Source organism: Chelmon rostratus, chromosome 8 (assembly GCF_017976325.1).
Source record: "Chelmon rostratus isolate fCheRos1 chromosome 8, fCheRos1.pri, whole genome shotgun sequence".
In the NCBI taxonomy this organism is placed as follows: domain Eukaryota; kingdom Metazoa; phylum Chordata; class Actinopteri; order Chaetodontiformes; family Chaetodontidae; genus Chelmon; species Chelmon rostratus.
In genome coordinates this window covers 23,598,845-23,620,686 of record NC_055665.1, presented here as the reverse complement: position 1 = coordinate 23,620,686, position 21,842 = coordinate 23,598,845, and the positions used below count along the sequence as shown (strand labels likewise).

General features: G+C 41.8%; 2 protein-coding genes across 12 annotated transcripts in view; both read left to right on the top strand.

Moving 5' to 3' along the window:
* The window catches only part of ubr5 (ubiquitin protein ligase E3 component n-recognin 5), a 31,772-nt gene extending 23,326 nt beyond the window's left edge, over positions 1-8,446 (top strand). For 4 of the 10 annotated variants that reach the window (XM_041941789.1, XM_041941782.1, XM_041941784.1 and 1 more), the window contains 18 exons: positions 195-428; positions 623-696; positions 810-982; positions 1,652-1,801; positions 2,168-2,385; positions 2,613-2,733; positions 3,136-3,508; positions 3,689-3,776; positions 3,875-4,019; positions 4,292-4,422; positions 4,588-4,648; positions 4,835-5,016; positions 5,174-5,258; positions 5,377-5,532; positions 6,071-6,184; positions 6,337-6,481; positions 6,640-6,725; positions 7,702-8,446. In XM_041941789.1, the coding sequence (XP_041797723.1) occupies positions 195-428; positions 623-696; positions 810-982; positions 1,652-1,801; positions 2,168-2,385; positions 2,613-2,733; positions 3,136-3,508; positions 3,689-3,776; positions 3,875-4,019; positions 4,292-4,422; positions 4,588-4,648; positions 4,835-5,016; positions 5,174-5,258; positions 5,377-5,532; positions 6,071-6,184; positions 6,337-6,481; positions 6,640-6,725; positions 7,702-7,914 (2,749 nt within the window). In that variant the 3' untranslated portion in view covers positions 7,915-8,446. The remainder of the gene's footprint in view (positions 1-194; positions 429-622; positions 697-809; positions 983-1,651; positions 1,802-2,167; positions 2,386-2,612; positions 2,734-3,135; positions 3,509-3,688; positions 3,777-3,874; positions 4,020-4,291; positions 4,423-4,587; positions 4,649-4,834; positions 5,017-5,173; positions 5,259-5,376; positions 5,533-6,070; positions 6,185-6,336; positions 6,482-6,639; positions 6,726-7,701) is intronic. The other 6 variants (XM_041941786.1, XM_041941785.1, XM_041941788.1 and 3 more) reach the window with 5 other exon arrangements.
* Positions 8,447-9,382: 936 nt separating this feature from the next.
* Positions 9,383-20,756, top strand: LOC121610379 (protein LYRIC-like). Of its 2 annotated transcripts, none has more exons than XM_041942437.1 (13): positions 9,383-10,013; positions 10,277-10,396; positions 11,026-11,107; positions 12,698-12,871; positions 13,288-13,338; positions 13,517-13,642; positions 15,007-15,081; positions 15,210-15,278; positions 15,393-15,538; positions 17,442-17,552; positions 17,933-18,040; positions 18,291-18,369; positions 19,767-20,756. In XM_041942437.1, the coding sequence occupies exons 1-13, from the start codon at positions 9,675-9,677 to the stop codon at positions 19,829-19,831; spliced, it is 1,545 nt and encodes a 514-aa protein (XP_041798371.1). In that variant the 5' UTR covers positions 9,383-9,674; the 3' UTR covers positions 19,832-20,756. The 2 variants fall into 2 exon arrangements, with proteins under 2 accessions (XP_041798371.1, XP_041798370.1); XM_041942436.1 differs by having other exon boundaries at positions 18,291-18,417.
* The last annotated feature ends 1,086 nt before the right edge of the window (positions 20,757-21,842 follow it).

Below are 21,842 nucleotides of genomic sequence, written 5' to 3'. Positions count from 1 at the left end.
GAGTCTCAACACATACAATCTAAAAAGATGATCTGAGACAACCAAAAAAAACAAATAATGTCTCTGTGTATAGCCATGAAACTCTTTAGAGCTCCTATTTGAGTTTGGTCCCACTGTGTGTGCACAAAGTAGTTTGGTCCACACTGCACTGAAGTGGTTCTCACTTGTTTTATATGTGTTTGTATTTGTTTCAGGAGAGCAGCTACACTGCTGACAGCTCGGCAAGGCATGATGTCGGCGCGGGGCGACTTCCTGAACTACGCCTTATCACTGATGCGCTCCCATAATGACGAGCACTCTGATGTGCTTCCTGTGCTGGACGTGTGCTCTCTGAAACATGTGGCCTATGTTTTCCAGGCTCTTATATACTGGATTAAGGCCATGAACCAGCAGACTACTTTGGACACCCCACAAATGGACAGAAAGAGGTAAATAAAGAAATTAAGGAAAAATATATGATGCCACTGGACACAAAAAAATGCCTATTGTCCAGCTTGACAGAACAACCAGTAAGAACAAGGGTAGTTAGGGCATTTGATTAACATGGCTTTAAATTTAACACTTTTTTGTCTACATGTTATTATTTTTTTTAACGATATTTGTTCAACACTTTTATTTGCAGGAATCGAGAGATTTTGGAACTTGGTTTGGACAATGAGGATTCTGAACATGAGAATGATGAGGACACCAATCAAAGTAAGCCAGAAAACGACTGTTTAATAATAGTCAATGTGTAGTAAGTATCAAGAAACTGTTACTGTTATTTTAAAGTGTATGCTGACAGTTTCTGTGTTTCTGCTTCACCTCAGGTTCAACTCTGCAGGACAAGGATGAGGACCCAGTTCCAGCTGAAACGGGTCAGAACCACCCCTTCTTCCGGCGCTCTGACTCCATGACCTTCCTGGGCTGCATCCCACCAAACCCCTTCGATGTACCCCTGGCTGAGGCCATTCCACTGGCAGATCAGCCCCACCTCCTGCAGGTCAGAATTGCTGATCAGTCCTTTGTTTGATTCTTAGGATTTTCCAGACAGTGAAGATTGAGGGGTTAAAGATGCATTAGGTTTAAACAGCATGCTAAGAATGCAATACCATGTCATTCAATGACAGTGATGACAACTATGCTGTACCATGGATCTCAAAATGCTGCAAGATAACAGACGAAGATTTCTGAAATGCCAGAAATCCAACCAATGGTCCGACAGTCAGACCATTGTTGTCCTTCAGGCAATTGTTCGGTCGTTGTGTCCCCCTCAATCTGCACATCAAATGACAATCGAGCTGGGAGAAATTTGATTTTAGTTAGGGTCAAAATTGGACGTGATATGATAAGTGGAAAGTTGTCTATTAGTTGATCAGATCCATCTTCCTAGCGGTCTTTCTTTTAGCCTAATGGTGATCAGTTTCCATTTGTTGCGACAGAGAGAGACTGGATAGGGTCTGTGTTGGAAAGCCTCTGTCTGTCTGTCTTTGCTGAGTAGTGTTAGCCAGTGGTGGATATGTAAAGTGATCGATCACAGAGCAGAACACCACACCAGCACTTTAGTTTGCGCATACAGTCATTTGCTGGACTGACTTAGCTGTTACCACAGTATTATATAAAGTCTGAACGCCATTTTTGTCTTCAACTTAGTTTTGCTTCTTCCTAACAGCCTAATGCCAGGAAGGAGGATCTGTTTGGTCGTCCCTCTCAGGGCTTGTACTCTTCCTCCTACATGGCAAGCAAAGGCCTGGCTGAGGCGAGCATGGACAGGAACTGCCTGGAGGTAAACATGGGCTCCTCTCTACCCTCCCCCTCTCAGGTATACCACCCCTCTTCACTAGACAAACACGCTGGCAGCTGTGCTCTAATATCCATGCATAACAAACCTCATTGAAACTTTGAAGTAACAACACTTTTAAATAGAAATCTCTAAAAGCTATCCAGGAGTCATTATTTCCTCATTATTTCCAATGGCATTTGAGAGTATTGGATATAATGGACTACGTGAAATAAGAGATTTTTTGGATAGTCTTTTTAAAACTGAAATTGAAGTGTGGATATTGGAACATAGCCTGTGTTCTGTGTCTCATTTCCATATTTCCATTCTTTCATCATCACACTGTCATCATCTCAACATCTGTTCCATTGCTAAATAACTATTATTATATATACCCCACTAAAACAGATCCTGCCCACTAAGATGTCTTATTCAGCCAACCTGAAGAATGTGATGAGTATGGAAAATGGCCAGCGGAGCACTGGGAACCAGCCACTGGCAGAGCCGGAGCTGGAGGCTTCAAAACCAGGCCCGTCACCCCATGACCTCGCTGCCCAGCTGAAGAGCAGCTTACTTGCTGAGATTGGCCTCACTGAGAGCGATGGACCTCCTCTCCCATCATTCAGGTACCAAACTAAACTAAGCTATGCCTTGTAATGTTGATGTATCTAAGGTGGCAGCTGAAAATTGCCCTTAGATGTAAGAAAATGTCAGTGCAATAAAATGTTTGCCATCTGTTTTTATAGAGAAATGTCATCCTATACATGCAGTATGTTCAAATAAAATTTTAGTATACTAATGAAATGCAACTGAAGTGTCAAATGTTTTGCCCTTTTCTCCTTTGTCTGCCTAGACCACACTGTAGTTTCATGGGGATGATGATCTCACATGACATGCTACTAGGCCGCTGGCGTCTGTCACTGGAGCTCTTCGGTCGTGTCTTCATGGAGGATGTTGGAGCTGAGCCTGGATCGGTACATTTTTACCTGAATACAGATTTAAGTGTAAAAGACGTAGAAAACATTAAAGTAAATGTTGCAATTGTCCCTACATTGCCCATTTTAAACAAAAAACAAAACTTGAAAATGGATATCACAAGAGCTTCAGTAAGTAATCTGTGATTGAAATGCAGAAAATGCTTCACCCAACATTACATACACTCCCAGCATGTGTTGAGCAACATGAGCAGTAGAGTCCTCTGGCTTAATACTTCTGGAATGTACATCCAGTGTTTACTGGTATGTTTGCCCTGGGTAGGTCTCATTACTCTGCTATTAACCAGCTGAACATATTAATTGCGTTGCACACTAACAACTTTTAATATTTGATTTGATGTCACAAATGTTTTGATTTTGTCCTTTTATTGTTTATTGCAGATCCTCACAGAGTTAGGTGGCTTTGAGGTAAAGGAATCCAAGTTCCGTCGAGAGATGGAGAAGCTGAGGAACCTGCAGTCCCGAGACCTGGCCCTGGAGGTGGATCGGGATCGAGACCAGTTAATACAGCAGACCATGCGCCAGCTAAACACGCACTTTGGCAGGCGCTGCACCACCACACCCATGGCTGTGCACCGCGTGAAGGTCACCTTCAAAGATGAGCCAGGCGAGGGCAGCGGCGTGGCCCGCAGCTTCTACACGGCCATTGCCCTTGCCCTCCTTTCCAACGATAAGCTGCCCAATCTGGACTGTGTTCAGAGTGTCAGCAAGGGCATGCAGGCCAGCAGTACGTGTCATCACGATTACAATTCAAGTATGACAATACATAGAAACTATACTGTATTAATGAACTTGATTTCATTGTTACATTTAATGATACTTTTGTGATGCTCAGAGCAATTAACTCATGAGTTAAGAGATTTTTTTACATAAAAAAAATTACATTCAAAGGTGAACTTGTTTTTCTTCAATGTGTGTGTGTTTTTGTGTGTAGATCTAATGCAGCGCTTGAGAAACAGAGATCGGGAAAGAGAGAGGAGAAGTGGAGGGCTTCGAGCGGGATCTCGGAGAGACCGAGACAGGTAAACTCCAACTTAATAAATATATTCCCCTTCTACAAAAAACAAAAAACTGTGTGCTTTGTTAGACTGAGACAAACCTGTGTGTTCATGTTCTACAGAGACTCAAGGAGGCAGCTGTCCATAGACACCAGGCCTTTCAGGCCTTCATCAGAGGGAAACCCCAGTGATGAGCCCGACCCCCTGCCTGCACACAGACAAGCCCTGGGTGAAAGGCTCTACCCACGTGTTCACGCAATGCAGCCGGTAATAAATCATCTGCATCTGTGAAAGCTCTGTTTCCAAAACAGATTTTTTATCAAAGAACATGTTAACGTATCTTGACTAAGATTTGCATGAAATTGGCGTTGCACATGCAAACAGTAAGATGAAGAAAGAGCACATGGCCGTTACTTTGATGAGTGGAAACATACTTTGACTCTACTGCTGTATAACTATATGACTCCCAGTCTTATTAATTGGAGCAAATGATGGTTTCCTTCACCATACTTAGACCAGCTGTGTGTTTGTCTCCTCAGGCGTTTGCCAGCAAAATCACAGGCATGTTGCTGGAGTTGTCCCCTGCACAGCTGCTTCTGCTGCTGGCTAGTGAGGATTCTCTCCGTGCCAGGGTGGAGGAGGCCATGGAGCTTCTCATTGCACATGGAAGGTATCATAACCTGATCAGTCACACAGACAGAGATGATAAACACAGTGACCATTATCAGCTCTGCTCACTAGAGTGAAACACATGTGGCCCTGCTCTTAAGTGTTTTTTAATTTTGTTGTATGATGAAGTTTTGTAAACTGCCTATAAACCCACAATCTCCTACAGGGAAAATGGTGCTGACAGCATATTGGACCTGGGTCTCCTGGAGGCTCCGGAGAAAGCACAAGTAAACACAACATCTCTATTTCCCCTCTATATTGCCCTAATTCGTTTCATTTCTGTTAATAATAATCATGAAACATCAGAGCTGGTTTGGCTAACTAATGGTTGTCTCCTTTGCACTTAAAACTTTCTAAACCACCAGTGTTGCCACACTTAACAGTCCTCCCCTCTCCCTCTTGTGTGGTTGTAGCAGCAGGAGAACCGTAAGCGTCATGGTTCAACCCGCAGTGTGGTTGACATGGAGCTAGACGACCCAGATGACGGGGACGACAACGCTCCTCTCTTCTACCAGCCTGGCAAACGAGGCTTCTACTCTCCTCGGCCTGGCAAGAACACAGAGGCCAGGCTGAATTGCTTCCGTAACATTGGCAGGTAATGAATTGTCTTCTTGTTTGGTCACACACAAAGAGAATTATGTTCAGTTAGTTTGGTCAGCTAGAAACTAGATTTTACTAAAAAGATAGGGAAAATGGGTCACAGCTTTAACAAAGTAGGAAACAGTAAGTGAAATGTTATATTTTCTCTACAGAATACTGGGGTTATGTCTGCTTCAGAATGAACTCTGTCCAATCACGTTGAACAGACATGTCATCAAAGTGCTGCTTGGGAGGAAGGTGAGACAAAATAAGTTGTTCATAATATATTTTTGCACCTACAGTAAGACTGTGCTATATGATGTTGGTACTTTCAGAATGAAATTGCTAAATCTACTTACCGTCTTTGTTACTGCAGGTGAATTGGCATGACTTTGCATTCTTTGACCCGGTCATGTATGAGAGCCTGCGGCAGCTGATCCGCCATTCTCAGGCTGGTGAAGCAGATGCAGTATTTGCTGCCATGGACCTGGCCTTCGCCATTGACCTCTGTAAAGAGGAAGGGGCTGGACAGGTAAAGGACTACGCTGCCATTGTGTCAATTGAATATAGATTAAAACACAAATGATAAAACATGAATTCTTAGCTTGTGTTGTTCAGACTAAAGCACTACATTAAAAAAAGTAAAGTGGTGGAATGATCTGAGAGTGTTGTTAAAGAACCTATGAGCAAAAATTTGAAAAGTAGAATTTAAAACTGTGATTTAGCACAAGGCTACATAGTACAGACGACAAGGTATTTGACTGGTAATTCTGAGACTTGATGTTTAGAGGCAGTGCTGTTGTCACACACAGTGACAGCTCAGTAAGTTTGAAAAAAATGAACTTTATTTCAGTGACCTTTCTTGATCACCCTTCACAAATTCAGACTCACTGAACATCACAGAAGAGCCATAATACACTAAAAAAATGCACATTATTTGCATCACAACTTGAGGTTTTGCTTTTGAAAGCAGAATCTGAAAACTTTCAATACCATGATGCAAAAATGGAAGGTAAATATATACTCTGTTTATGGCATATACATATTTCAAAGTGTTGATTCTGGTTCAGGTGGAACTCCTCTCTGGTGGGGTCAACATGCCAGTAACTCCCCTCAACGTGTATGAATACGTGAGGAAGTATGCCGAGCACAGAATGCTGGTGGTGGCTGAGCAGCCTCTCCATGTAAGTAAAACACTTACTAGTAAAAATGTCACCCCCTCTCTGTTGGCTGTGAATATTCAGCATCCTACCAGACCTCATCTCAAGTGTCTCAGTTTGTTTTGGAACACAGACAAAGTCACACCAATTTTGACATGCATCTTTATCTCTTGCAGGCAATGAGGAAGGGTTTGCTGGATGTACTCCCTAAGAATGCCCTGGAGGACCTGACGGCGGAGGACTTCAGGCTGCTGGTCAACGGCTGTGGAGAAGTCAACGTCCAGATGCTCATTAGCTTCACCTCTTTCAATGATGAATCTGGTATGCTGCTCTGTCTGTCTGGATCTTCTGCTCTGTGTCTGCTTCTGTCCATTTTCCTCTCTTATCCCTGTTTCCTGCATTAACCCAGAAATGAAAGATTTACTGTTGTACGTTTTTGCTGTAACATAGTAAGCAAAGCCCTGCGCTTCTTCCAACAGGGGAAAATGCAGACAAACTGCTGCAGTTTAAACGCTGGTTTTGGTCCATAGTGGAGAAGATGAGCATGACTGAGAGGCAAGATCTGGTAAGTCTGTTCTCATCATAATTTTCCTTCTAAAAAGAGAGCCCCAGTAAATCTCTTTGTATATCTCTACAAAGAGATTTACGGGCTCTGGATGCTTAGCATTGTCAATAATTGCATGAGGTTCATTACACGAGGCTCAGATTAACTAAAACTAACAGAGCATTCTCTGCCAGGTCCCCCAGGTCTTTAAACTCTTCATTTTTAGCCCTGCTTGCAGGAGTGCAAGGATGTTCTTTTGTCACAGGTAGTGCTTGGCTAGTCAGTTGGTGGTGACCACTTTAGTCTGGTTCGGGCTACTAGCAGGGCCTAATGACTTTACCCTTTTAAGTCTGGGCATGTCATGCTGGCAACATGTTATTTCACAACTGTCTTACGCAAGTCCCCCCCCCAGTCTGTAATCGTTGCACCTGTTGTAGCTGTGCATTCAAAATGGTAAAACTAAAAGCAACGCAGGAGCGGTTAGGTGTTTTCTGTCCCTCTCAGTCTTTCTTCTACCAGTTCAGTGTTTCTCTCCTTTGCCCTCGGTTTCACCTATAGCATATGTTTGTGTGAGTGCTAAAAAATAAGGCTAGAAGTTAACTGGAAATCTTTCTATGGGCTACGAACTTGTTTTTATGTTAAAGTAAAATCTACTCCAGAAAGCTGTAGTGACATGCATGTGACGGAGCAGGAGAATGGGCTAATGCAGAGCCACAGCACTGTTTAAATGACACATTTGTGTTTCAGTTGACGAGCAGCTTAAGTGGCAGAGTTATGTCCTGTGGAGACGAGCCCTTAGTCTGTAATTTCACTGTAAGACATTGACATGTGTGAACGCCAACGAGCAAGGACCTATTTAATGATATCATTTGCTCAAAGCCTTTCTGTCTTGTTGCCCATTTTGTTTTTTTTCACTCATTCCAGTACACAAACACTTGAACATTACAAAATATTCTTTAAAATGGGAAATGTGAGTAATGTTTTCCCTTTTCCTCAGGTGTACTTCTGGACCTCCAGCCCTTCCCTGCCAGCCAGTGAGGAGGGCTTCCAGCCGATGCCCTCCATCACCATCCGGCCTCCAGACGACCAGCACCTCCCCACAGCCAATACCTGCATCTCACGTCTCTACGTGCCACTCTATTCTTCAAAACAGATACTCAAACAGAAACTCCTGCTAGCCATTAAGACCAAGAATTTTGGTTTTGTGTAGAGGCTCAACAGAAAAGAGTTTAAAAAAGGAAAAAAAAAGAAAAACATGTTTACTGTTGTGTAATATTTACCTAGCTCCATTTTTCTAGATTTATTTTTTGTCTATACAGTTTTATGAAATTCGACATACTGTCGCTATCTCCCCAGGTGGTAATATATGTTTGTGTTGTGAACACAAACAGCTTGTTATTTTTATTTCAATTTTTATTGTTTTTTCCTTTTGTGTTAATGAAGAGGAGGTATACAGTACAGAACATTCCTGCATTGGCACTGTAAAATGTAAAGCCCACAGCCCTGCTCTATTGGCTTAAACCTTTGCTTCCCAGGAATGTGGTTTGACAGAGGGCTGTCTGCCGAAACCCAGCCAAAGATGACAGCAGTAGAAGTATTTAAAAGAAGAAAAGAAGACACACTGTGATTATAAGTTTTTTCCTTCCCTAGAAAAGTACTATCACTGACAGTTCACTGCTGCCTTTGTGGAAAGTCCTCTTTTTCTTGTACAGGGGGAGTAGAGAATTTCAAATAAACTTGGATGCAAATAAGTTGTCCAGTCTTTATTTATTTATTTTTTGTCTTTATTCCCTTTTTTCCCCAGTGCAATTAGGAGTAGTGGGGAATTAATGTTATGTTAGTCTGAGAGGAGGCTGCTTACCTGTGACACAGTTTTAACCTGCTTACATACCTGATTAGACTATTTTACCCTTTACACCAGGCCTTCATAGGTTACTTGGGGTTTATTTGCATTGCATTATTAAATATATATATGTGTGTCTGTGTGTATATATGTATATATATGTGTGTATTTATGTGTATATATTACATATATAGTTATATATATATATGTAGTTATAGTTATATATATAGTTATATATATAGTTATATAGTTATATATATATAGTTATATATATATATATATATATATATAGTTATATATAGTTACATATATATATATGTATATATATATGACCACAATATATGCTATACTGCTAGATTTTTTTTGAACCGAGTGTTTTGGCCAATCGGCATGGGAGATATCTTATCCCCGCCCATTTTAGTGTAGCTGTCACGGTCCGTTTGTGTTGCCTTAAAATGACTTTGGAAAAAAAAGGAAAATCAGCGCCCATTCAATAAATAAGCTGCGAAAGTCCGAATGTATTACAATTGCAACACGGCGCTTGTGGGGTTGTGGCACTTTGTCAACGAATATGGTAAAACAATTGTCAAATAAAAATATAAAGCAATGCTATGTCTTGGAACATACACCACTTTTGTCTGCCACTTAAAACACATACTTAATGGGTTGTCTTCAAAATAACAATAGCTACGAAAGCAATGCTTTTGTTTAAAGTTTCTTTTTTGGACATTTATCGCAGAGTACTCCAGCATGCGGTTGCCATATACAAAGCGGAAATTTGGTCTACAAGGAACAGTGAAGGCAACGCTGCCTCTCCAGTGAAAACGGAGCCATATGAGGTGAACCTGCCTTACTCGCAGTCACAGCGGATGGATTGTGGTCAGCTAACGGTGGCATATTGGTTTACGATGATAGCAGCTAGTTAGCTGTTTATCACAACAGCCTTTACAAGATTTAGGTAGCTAGGTGGCTGTCTGACTAGGCCCATGTTGCTGGCGGAGAAGGGGAGAAATTTATTGTCTTCCATCATGTCGAAGTCGTTCCGTTATTTTTAGCTAGCACTGCAGGCTAGCGCAGCTAACAGCGGCAAGCAAAGCGTGACTAATCGGTCTGTTGTGTGAAAAACAATGCTAATGGAGCAGTTGCAGGACGCGGCGTCTCAGCAGGTCAAGCTGGTTGCAGATCGTGTGAATGAACTATTGTCCAATGGCCTGGGGCTGTTGCACTCCGAGCTCGGCGTGGATTTGGGACTGAAGCCTGAGCTTATTCCGCCATGGGTGATCCTCTTAGCGGCATGTACCGGGCTGGTGCTGATGGTCGCTCTGTGGGCCTCAGCCTGCCGGGCTGTCTTCAAGAAACGACCGGCTGTAAGCCCTGTGGACGACGGCACCGAAGTAAAGCGAGGTGTCACTAAACCTCAAGTCAAGTCCGAGGAACCGAAGAAAAAGAAGAAGAAATCAGAAAAAGCACGTAGTATAAATGAAGCCATTCTACACCCTTTCCAGCTTGATAGCCGTACCGTTAGCAGAGCTAGCTGTCAAGCTAACACGGCAGTGACAGTTGGATCTCATGTCATGGCTAAAACTCTAGCTAGCTTCAGGCCGGTGTCCGACCAGGCTATGCTAGCCTTTGATAGTGTCATATGTTATCTGTTTGAAAGGAATATTGCTGAAAATTGTCATGGCCTTTTGCATTAACTTTACATTTTTTCTCCACACGTGCTTTCTAGAAAGCCCAGTCAAATGGGAGAGCTGTCGCTGAACCGCAGGAAGAAGCCATAGTGTCGGAGGAGATAGTGCCACATCACCAGCCGCCCCCACCTGAAGTCAAGGCTGAAAAGGTTGCAGAGGTAATTTGTTGAACTAAAGACGCGTGACAGCATAATGGATCTGAACATCTTGATTTGTCCAGTGTATTGAGTGGATGTGCCCAGGTTATGTTTGCATAACTGCTAGTCACATTAGCATTTTCTGGGCAACTCATCAATGAAAAACAGTTGAGTAAACACCACGTTTTCTCGCTGTCACCCTGCAATGATGTAACCAGGCCAGCTGCCAGTGTTAGGTTACAGTTTTTAACTTGCCGATGCAGCAGAACCCTGGAGGATGGCTCCTGGCTTAGGATAACACGAGGTGCAGCCTTTCGTCTAATGCCTCTGCATTAGAGGCCACCAAACAACACAAACTGGTCTTAAAGGTGCTGGAGGCAGAAGATGAAATTGTGTATAAACTAAGAGATGGAAATAGTGCTTACAAGAAGGACATGTAACAGATTTAGGGAGTCTTTGGCAGTGGATGTAGTTTCACTTATAAATAGATGTGGCCTTGAGCATGCCTGTTTGAGCGTCCATGGTTCAGTCAGCATGGGGTCGCTTGCCCAGTTGATGTTCTTGGATAAGAAACCATATGTGCTGCATCCCCCACCCCAGGTACACTAGCATTATTTTCTCCTTTATGCCCACTATTTCTCTTCATGCAGGTAAAGAAATCCAAGAAGAAGACCAAACAGGCTGTCAAAGAGACCAAGACTGTGACTGCAGATGGCAAAGAACCAGAAGAAGGTGAAATATTATGAATCACGTCATAGTTAAGGTTTTTTTTTTTTTCCAAAATCATATCTGGGTTTGGTGTCTAAAATTTGTGGAGGCCTGCTTTCCTTCATTATTATGCCCCTGTGCTGGTGACAGTCCTGCCCACAGTGTTGTCTGTCTGTCCAATTCTAAAGAACGCGATATCGCAGGAAGTCATTGAGGGAATTTCTTCAAATTTGCCACAAACATTCACTTGGACTCCAGGATGAATGGATTAGATTTTGGAGGTCAAACATTACTGCAACCATATAAAACACATTTTTGGACACATCCCAAAAAATTAATATGCTAATTATGACAAAATTTCACAGGTCAACTTCACTGTGACAAATTAGAGCTGCAATGATTACTCAGTCAGCTATTAAATTAATCGGCAACTATTGTGATAAGTGATGAATTGGTTTAAGTAATTTAATGAAGAAAAAAGTATTAAAAAAACAAAAAACTGATCCACGCGTCTTAAATGTAGACATTCTCTGGTTTCTTTACTCCTCTATGGCCATGAACAGAATATCTTTGGGTTGAAAAACAAGACATCCGAGGGCATTACCTTGGGTTTTGGGAAACACTGGTTGACATTTTTCACCATTTTCAGACATTTTATAGACCGAACAACTTGTCGATAAATCAACAATGGAAATAATCGTTAGTTGCAGCCCTAATCATAATGTGTGCAGAATCTCTTTTCTGACCATTATTCAACATCATAACTGAGGAACAGAAGGAGAGATTGTGACCATATATCACATTTGCTCAGATGCTGAATTGGTGACACTCATCTTGGGTGTCCCCCTATGAACTGGTGATTGTATAGATCTCCTGTGCTGCCTGGTTGAAGTTGTGTATGTGAAGGGTCCACATTTTACAATTTATCGCTTCATATTTGAAGTACTAACGATTATTTTTATAATGTGTCGATGATTTTCTGAACTCATCAGTTAGTTGTTTGGTCCAGAAAATGTAGAAAAATAGTGATGTTTTCCAAAACCAAAAGTTGCATCCTCAAATGTCTTATTTTGTACACAACCCAATGATATACAGTTTACTGTGGCGGAGGACTAAAGAAACCAGAAAATATTCACATTTGAAAAGCTCCATGTGATGAATCAGTCCTCTTTACTCCTCTGTACAAATAGTCTCTAAGTGAAACCAGCATGTTTCTCACTGGACATTATTCAGCAGAAAAATAATCTGAATACCTTTTGCCATTTAATTCCTTCAAAGTCTTCACTCCATGTAAAACATGAGTCTGGACAGACTGTGTGGTGCTAATTCCAGTTTTTTCTTATTAAGCAACCATTTTCAGTAAACAGGCCATTGCAGCACTTTGGGAATGGGTAACTGTGTTTGTGTGTGTGTGTTTTCTTTTTAATGAATTTAAATATGGCCTTGGTTAAAAAAAAAGAAAAAGAAAAATATATATTTAGCCTGTATTTGAACAGACCATGCATCTATTGCTTTATCCTGCCTAATCCATACCATGTTTCTTCACTAATCCCATAATAAACTCTTGCAGTGTTTTGCAACTAATTCCACACTGCACTCGCTGTTACTTTTCAGGCACATGGGAGACCAAGGTCAGCAACAAGGAGAAGCGCGAGCAACGCAAGAAGGACAAGAGTTCCAGTGATGGCTCAGCCAGTCCTGGAGGAGGGGACACGCCCGTGAGCACTCCCCCAGAGCAGCCCAAGGCCTCTGTGGCTCCCGCGCCTGCCAGCCAGAAGAAGAAAAAAGGTGGCTTTTAAAACCATGTGTAATTTAATTTATGTCACTTCATTTGTTTCTTTTTTTTTTTTAGTTTTAAAATTGATAAAAGGGGTTTGCAACATCATTTTTTTTTTACTTATAAACGTTGACAGACAACACCAACTCGCCAGGCCACCTTGAATAAACAGCCTAATGTGGCACCCAGACAGATATCTCTGTCTGTTGTTCTGGATAGGCTGTTGTTGGTTTGGTTGCTCTCTTGTTGACGGGACTGACTATAAATAGAGGCTTTAGGGGAATTGAAATGAGTCTCGAGTGAGTTTTCCCTTTGTTGTTGCTGAAGTGTTTGTGTGTGCGTGCTGCCTTCACTAATAGGCTCTTGTGGACAGTGTAGTTGACATACTATATACTATACATTGACCTATTTAATTCTGTCTTTTCAGGAGAATCCACTAAAGTGAAGGCAGAGAAGGCTGAGGCTGTTGTACCTCAAGGTAATTATCAGCCGAAAATACTTCACCCATTGACTGATTAGCGCTTCAGAAAGACACCCAAAGCATTGATGACTTTTAATTGACCAAAAGTTCACATGCGTCATTGGGAAATCCTGTGTCGCCAAACTGATCTGTGTGTATTCTGGCTGAGTATCAAGTGTTTCTCTCTTGGCATTAGTTAACAACAGCGAGGTGGCTGCTGGTGTGACTGACGTGGCTGTGAAGGTTCCTGCTCACAGTGTCGTTCCAAAGACGGGACCCTGGACAACCAGTAGAGAACCACTGTGGAGCGCCGATATTGATGGTAAAAATGCTACATACATAGATGCATAACTGCTTGGTTGTTGTACTCTATTCTGTGTTGGTGCAATACTTCAATGCTTTATAGCATTTTATGAAGCAGTTCATGCCTGATAACCTCTCAGATTGATAAGCTTGTTATTGAGGCTAATGTCAGTCATGATAAATGTATCTGGAATTGGCAAATGTGAGGGATCAGCATTAAAGTCTGTTTCTTAGTTAATCTTGTGATAAAACTCAACTCCGTTTGAAAACCACTGCAGAACAATTGATCTACTTAACTCGGGTTCAGAGTTCATTCTTGACATTGGAAACATCAGTTGAGAAAATAGCCTTATCACAAGGCTCATTTAGTGGCTGTTCTTGAGCTTTTCATCATATCACATGATCTTCATGCACAATTCAAAGCCTGACTAAATCAAAGGGTTCAGAGTAGTTACTAAATGGGCCTGGTGGTGGGACTATTTTCCCAGCAAATATCTACATAAAGTTAATGGGGTGTAATGGCAGCCTCATCCTCCCTTGCACATTAAGAATGAGCCCAATCAGTTCCACACAGTAAGGTATGCTGGTTTCAAAGGGGGGAAAAAAAGCCTGGTGTCAGATTGATGTGAAGTTTTCGGTAGCAGAATCGGTAACAGGAGAAAATGAAAGATTGGTGCATCCTTGTTAAGAGGCTGCCTAATTCTGTTTTCCAGAAAAGCAAATAATATTAATTTCAAATTAGCTTTTGAAAAAGTCAGAAATTATTAGACCTGTTTAGTTAATCCATAGAAAATGAATCAGCAGATATTTTAGAAATCAAGTTCATTTTTCAAAACAAAAAGCATTTGCTGGTTCCACCTTCTGAGATTTGACAATCTGATTATTTTCTTGTTTTATGGAAGGATTAGCTGAATATCTGTGGGGTTTGAAAACAAGTCATGTTCACTATTTATAGACAAACTAATAATTTGAGAAAATAATCAGATAATGGTACACTAACGGAAATGTTAGTTTCAGCTGTAGACTTTGTACAGGAAGATTTAATCAACACCTTTGGTCACCACCTCTCAGTTTAAAAAATAGGAAAAACGTAATGGCTTTTTAAATTACAGTAATTCTTTTTCATTTCAAGGGTGAATTTCCTTGTATCATCAGAGTAAATCACTGCCGTTCGTCTGTTCATCTATTCAGTTAGTCAGTCTGGCCCTTAGTGGATGTTTCTGATGACACACTGAACAGTGAGCACTTACTCACCACCTCTGCTCTACTGTTAACTGTTTAGACTAATTTGTGCCTGATACTGCATTTGACTCTCGAGGGATTTGGGATTTGGGGATTGTTGCGTGAAGCACTTGCAGCATCACAATGAAATGCGTGTTTCAGAGTCGTGGACTGTGATTGAGACGGGGATGCCCGCAGCAGAGCGAAATCTAGTGTCTTTAGCTGGACTGAGTGCCGGTAAGTGTGCCATAAACTGATGGTGTGACAAGTGCAGGTTTAGCCTGGCTCACATCCCCATATGGCAGAATTTTTCATAGCCTCCCTCATGGGTGGCAGGGTCACTTATTGTCCTTGTGTCTTTGTAGAGTCCCAGCCTGTGAGGGATCTGCCCTGGCTCAGTCAGCCAAGAGTGGATGATGAGTGGTCTGGACTCAGTAAGGCCGATATATTCACTTTATATTCTGCTCTATTTAACTTTGATGTGACTTTATAGTTTTGATACGGCTTTACACTTCTCATTTTTTTCTGATGGTCTTTGTGTTTCTCAGATGGTAGCTCAGTGGACCCCAGCTCTGACTGGAACGCCCCCTCCGAGGTCTGGGGAAACTATGAAGAGCCCACTCCAGAGCCCCCTCCCGTTCAGGAGAAGCCCCTCCCTGAGCCCGCCAAGGTTAATCTGCTGATTGCAGCAGCTGTAAGTATGCCCAGGCTTTGGACAAAACTAAGTCATAAGAGAGTTACATGGAAGTTTTAAAAATAACAACCCAGTAATTGATGACTCCTCTGGGTGCGGGCCCCAGGGCAGCTGTCCTGGTTTCTGCCTGGTATCAGCCTGCTGCTGATAGTAGTGACTCAACACAATAGACTGAATACACACACAACCTTTGCTGTGCTTTTGTTCTTCATCTAAGAATATTAGAAACCCCTGCACGCCCATGGACCACCAACTCAGACGTGCTATGTAATTGTGGTGGATCAGACCAGTTCTCAGGACTGACTGTACAAATTATTCTTAAACATACTTCATGGCAAAGTTTTTCACTTGACTCATGCTTGCAGCATGAGAAACACTGGTGTGATTGATGTCAGGAATGACATGAATAACTCAATTGAATTGTTACATTAATTAACATAAATGTATAAGTATAAGGGCAATGTTGTTCTTGGTACTACCACCAGATGGTGCCAGAGTAAGAGTTTCAAATCTTGCACTTGGTTGCTTCAACAGAACACTTCACCAGTTTAATTCATGGCTAAACTGTGGTGGAGCTAATCCATATAGTGGTGCGGCCCAAGTCAGTGTCAGTATTGCAGAGTGAATACGTGCACAATAGAAAAGCACCCTGTCTGTTTTACACAAAAAATTACATGAGACCAACAGGCATGGACGGTCACTATTACGACTCATTGTATATTATTTGTATATTATGTGTCATACTCACACACCCACACACACACTCAGAGATTGAGTTAGTTAAGAGAGCACAACAGGTGGATGTGAGTGAAAATACAGCAGATACAGTGGGACAGACAAGGAGACCAATACAACGCTACGATCAGGGTGGGCCAAGGCAAACTTGACAGACAGAACCCCCAAAAACACAACACATTAAATGAGTTGTCCTAAGATGGCACGTTTGTCCCAAACCACGACAGTTTAAGAGTCAAAACACATCACCAGCCGATCAGATTTGCTACTCAGGCCACCAAGACCACAGTGAGGGAGAGCATGAAACAGTAGCCGAGGCCACACAATACGTGACAAAGTCAGCACAGTGAGTAATCTGCTGGTTGTAGCTGAGAAGTTGTTTTTCAGCATGTCTGGCAACTCTTCAAAAAGGATTTCCCAACTTTCTTTATCGGCTTACTGATTTTAGACCAGCAATAATAATGGCAAAAACCTAGCTGCCATTATTCTTGCATGTGCTCACGTGAGGGACGTGACGTTACGTGTGACAAAAATGAACATTAAGTTAGCCACTGCGTAGTGTTATCAAAGTGCCAACATGAAAACTCAGATTAGCTAATGCCTTGTGTGTGCGGGTCTGGAACTGCTGCGGTTCTCAGGCTCTGCAGGGCGATGTTTCTCCCGGATTGGGCCACTCACACAAATGCAACCGCATAAAATTTTACATTTCATATCGGATGCAGTACAATCAATGCCGTACAACCAGAGACCTTTGTTTTAGTAATCCATTCATTCTTCTTCCTGAAAACCTGGAACCTATATTTCCCACAGGGAAACTCAACCGCTGATGGTTTATTCAGAGATTTAGGTGACTTGTGCTAGTAGCAGCTAAAGTAGCCTTAAGCCTCTAGTCTCAGACAGAGACTGAGCTGAGCTGAGGGTAAGGTAAATTTATTTATGTGGCACCTTTCACCAACAAGTGCTGTACATAACACATTCAGACAAGATATTGGGGGAAAAAAACAACAAACCACAAGGTCATCAGACGTACAAATATAGAAATAATGACACAGTTGATGGTCATTAACAAAATCTGAAATGTTCAGACTTTCAGTGCCACACGTGCCGTGCTCTTCTGCTGCTGTATTTTCAGTCTGTCTCTGAGTCATGTTCCATGTGTTTCTGTCAGGACGATGATGAGGATGAGAAGGACAAGGGAGAGACTGCTGCTGACGGGGCCGCTAAAACTAAAAAGAAGAAAAAGAAAAAGAAGAAGGCTGCTGAGGAGGGAGCTGGCCAGGTAACACACACACACACACACAGTGCAGAAATAAATGTGACTTTAACAATTGTTTTGCTTCTTTTAGAATATATAAATCATTAAAGCCTAAATATTGTGTAAATAATCGCCTGCTCCCTCACAAGGTTTTGTGGCCATGTGCTTGATATCTATATTACAGGGTGCGTCTAACCTTTATAATCTAATCATAATATGTTGCTAAATACTTACTCAGTGTTATTATAAAAGATTTTTTCTGTGTGATGGTTGACGTTCAGGAAGCTTGTTTATCCTCTTGGCCCATCAGATCAGCTAATTCATCTTTCAGTCTTTGACATTTCAAAATTTCTCTTTGAATTCGCTGCACTGTTCGGTGTAAACTGGCCTTGTGTCCCGTGAAGGGCGAGGAGCCAGAGAAGGAGGCAGCACCTGCAGCCTCGGTGAAGAAGCAGCTGTCTGCTCAGGAGAATACTGCCGCCGTCCAGCCTGTCAAGGCAGCTGCCGTCGAGGTCAGTGGTGCTAATATCTGACACGAGTGCAGATCATCTTAGCGGCATTTTTTCCGCCCGCACCACACAATGAATGATGTGATGTTTGTCATATAATTCAGTCCGATTCCATAGAGATCAATCATGTTAACAGAAATTTGCCTGGTGCAGTATTTTGTTACTGTACCAGGTTTATGGATCTTATCTGCTTCATTCTTCCCTTGCTGAGGTGATTAAGACTAATCGTGTTTCCCTGATTTTTTTTTTACAGGCCAGAGTGGAGCAACCAGTGAAGGACAACATATCCCAGAAACCCCCAGTCACACAAGTGCCACAGAAGACAACCGATGGTGAGCCCACTGCCAAGCAGAACAACCTTTCTGCTCCAACACAACAAAGTAAGCACATCAGTCATACTGAAGGCAGTGCAGTCTCCTGAGGGGAAGGCACAGTCATGTGGGGGAAATATGTGAGAATGATGCAATTTTACATTCAGGCCTGTATTGGTGGGCTACATGTTCTCTAGTTTGCATATAGCAAGAAATCTATCGCACAAAGCTGTGCTTCTATAAAATGGTGCAGTTACTCGATGACTTGTTGCTCGACATCAGACAGACAGACAGGTTGTGTGGGTTAGTGATTTATGGAGGTGGAGGAAGTGACGCAGGCCTGAGAATTATTATTGCCAGATGTCAGGTCTGTCATTTTTTCCCCACTTAAATGTATTCAGCTTTTTATGTGGTAAATGCAATAACAGACATTTGGCAAAGTGGTGGAGGATATCACTTACTAACACAACTTCAAACATATATAATCTTGCTTATATTCATACAGAATCTTTACTTCTCCAGTTATTGAGCTGTGATTTCTGATAATGTTTTTCTACGTCGGCCATCTTTTCCGGTGTCTGACCACTGCTTCAGTGTTCATGGTCAACTATAACATGACACTGCAACTGCGTTCCGTCTTGCTCCTAGTAAGACTGTCACAGTTATCTGTCCTCCAGAGTTTGTGTCAGATTACCCAGAGACAGCTTTACATGTCCTAGATATTATTTCACAGCCTCATATATATCTCTCTCTCTTTCTCTCTCTGTCTCTCGCTCTCCCTTTCTGTCTGTCTCTCTCTCTGTCTCCCTCCATTTGTCTCTAACAACACAAAGTTTATCAGCTGTTATTTATCAGCTGCATTATTTGATTGACTGAAGACGTCTGGGTTTATAAGGTTTTAGTAGTAACTCTTGTAGACTCCTGAAACGTAAAGACTTTCTAATTAATTTTGTTTTTTCAAAACATGGGTATTAACGCGATAGCCTGAATTGGTCATTGAGAAGTCTTGTCTCAATGTTCTGCTGTGAATTTGGTAACATATGTCCACCTGCTGAACACTGTTCTTCCACTATATAGCTACACAGCTGAACTGATTTCCAACGTAAATTTACAAAAATAAATTCAGAGTCATTGTTGTTAATTGTTTCTTATTTAAACTGAACTAGAGGCAGATTTATTCAACTTTGCTAAAGCCAGAAATCTGTGCTCATTTCCTGCACGTTTGCTGGCTTTGTCCCTGTATAATCCATCTGTGAGCATCACTCTGTGAGCCATCATGTTAGAAAAACAAAGGTAAGAACAGAAGTCAATGAAATCTGTTCTCAGCTGTGAACCAAATGGATGCGTGATCCAAAAAAATCATGTGAATCACGTGTTTGGATTGTCTAATCTCCCTCTCCCTTTTTGTGTCTCCACAGAAAAACCTGAAGAGAGCCAAGCGGCCAAGCCGGCGAAGAAGAAGAAGGCGAGGAGAGAGACATGAGACGAGTCCAGTCTGCAGACCTCTGGATGCAAAAGACTTCATATCCTGTTTATGCAACACCTTTTGTGACAAGAACTTTGAACAAAGGTCTTCATGATGGACTCGAACCTTAAAACCTGTCTGGAAATTGAAACGACTTTTATACACGTCGCGTGTGAGCCGATGGATCATTGAAAACTGAACCTTGATGCAGTGCAATCTAATGTAATGCGGTGTTAATGATTTTCAAGTATGCATTTGATACTCTTGATTCTGTCTTCTAATTCCACTGAATCAAACAACTGATTGAAAGAGCTGTATTGTAGTAATTAGACATGTAGAAAATACTGACCATGTTTAGAAATTTGATGTTGTGGTGGCTAACGACTGGAGTTTACTGTGTAGAGAATGAAAACGGTCAACATGTATCAGGTCACACAACACCGGGCCATAATGATGAACTGGCCTTTGCTTTTGCGGTCTTTTATTTTGCTCTTACATTTGTGAGCGGTGCTGGGTGAAAAGAGTGGTCGAAGAGATCAAAGGGTTATTTCACCTCAACGGGGAGTGAACATATGTGACTTAAATGAGACATGAGCAGCCTTGGGTGCTGAAAAGGGAATCATGTCTGCTGTGTATTGTGGCATTTTTACCTGTGACTACAACATATTAATTGCCTCAGTCCATCTGGTTTGTCCCTCGTCCGATGTTGTACTGCAGTGTTTCGAGACAACTGTTTCCTTGCCGTTTTTACTATCTGTGAGTGCTTTGTGGCTGGAACCGTCTGGAGCCTCCGATCATAGATGTACCGTTGCAGCGTCATCAACATCTTCATGATTTTCCGCCTGTGGTTGATCCGAAAGTCTTCAGAACCTTTTGTAAAACCTGTTTGTAATAAAAGAAAAGCTAAAGCCATATGTAAAAAGACTAAATAAAGGCCAGTTTTTCTATATTTGGTCTTCTTTATGTTTCAGTTTTTATGCCTCGCTGACAGCGGTGGGCAGAGGCGTTGTCCATCCATCTCATGAATTCGATATCTAATAAATGCCTTGAGGGAATTTGTTCAAAAACATGAACTTGCACTTAAGGAAGAACTGATCACTGTGACCACACAACATATTTTTGGCCACATGTTAAGAATTCATACACTAATTATGACAAAAGTTCACACAAAGATCTCAGGATACAATGATGAAGTGATGACATTTTATACCCAAAAGGTCAAAGGTCAGCTTCACTGTGACATCACGATGCTCTACAAAAACACTCTTCTGGCCATCATTCAACAGCATAACTCAGGAACAGAAGGCAGATTGTGACCATATTTCACATTTGATCAGATACTGAGTTGGTGGGACTAATCTTGGGTCTCTGTCTTGAAGCTGTGATGGTTGTAGAGATCCTCTACTGCCGGGTCGAAGATGTGTGTGAATCCATATTTTCCTGTTGGCAGCTTCTCTGCAGCAACATCCATATTTGAAGCCTTGTAGTCCACCACAAGCTCATTGGGTCTGCTGATATTGAGCTTCAGGTGATTGTTGTTGCACCATGTGGTGAAGCTCTCTATAAGTCTGTTCTTCTCCGGAAAACAGTCTCAAAGTGAATTATTCACTGGAACCATACATGTCAATGTCATGATAACTTCTGTTTCAGCAAAAAATACACTGATTACCTATTATTGAAGTCCTTTATAGTCTTCACTAACATATTGTGAGTCTGGACAGACATGGGTGTAAGCTGCAGCTTGACTGGTTTATATACAGTTTTGGTCAGCAACCCTCTGCTGTGTAATGATTCATGAAACAGGATGACAATGACCAAGGCCATCTGTGCTGTCGCACCTATAATTGGCAAATTACTTTCAGGATCTGTCAGGTTGAAGCCTCGGGCCTGCAGCAGAACCATTATGAAATAAATACTCGGCTTATAACACAGACCAGGTCAGGAAATCAGAGAAAAGCATGAGGTGTTCGTGTTTGACATTTGGACCAAAAGAAAGGGAATGTTGAGGGAGGTTGAAAATGTCCAAGAA

Coding starts and splice junctions, on each gene's coding strand:
- LOC121610379 (XM_041942436.1), top strand. CDS start 9,675: ATGCTAATGGAGCAGTTGCAGGACGCGGCGTCTCAGCAGGTCAAGCTG. Junction 10,397..11,025: donor AGGCTGAAAAGGTTGCAGAG/GTAATTTGTTGA, acceptor CTCTTCATGCAG/GTAAAGAAATCCAAGAAGAA. Junction 11,108..12,697: donor TGGCAAAGAACCAGAAGAAG/GTGAAATATTAT, acceptor GTTACTTTTCAG/GCACATGGGAGACCAAGGTC.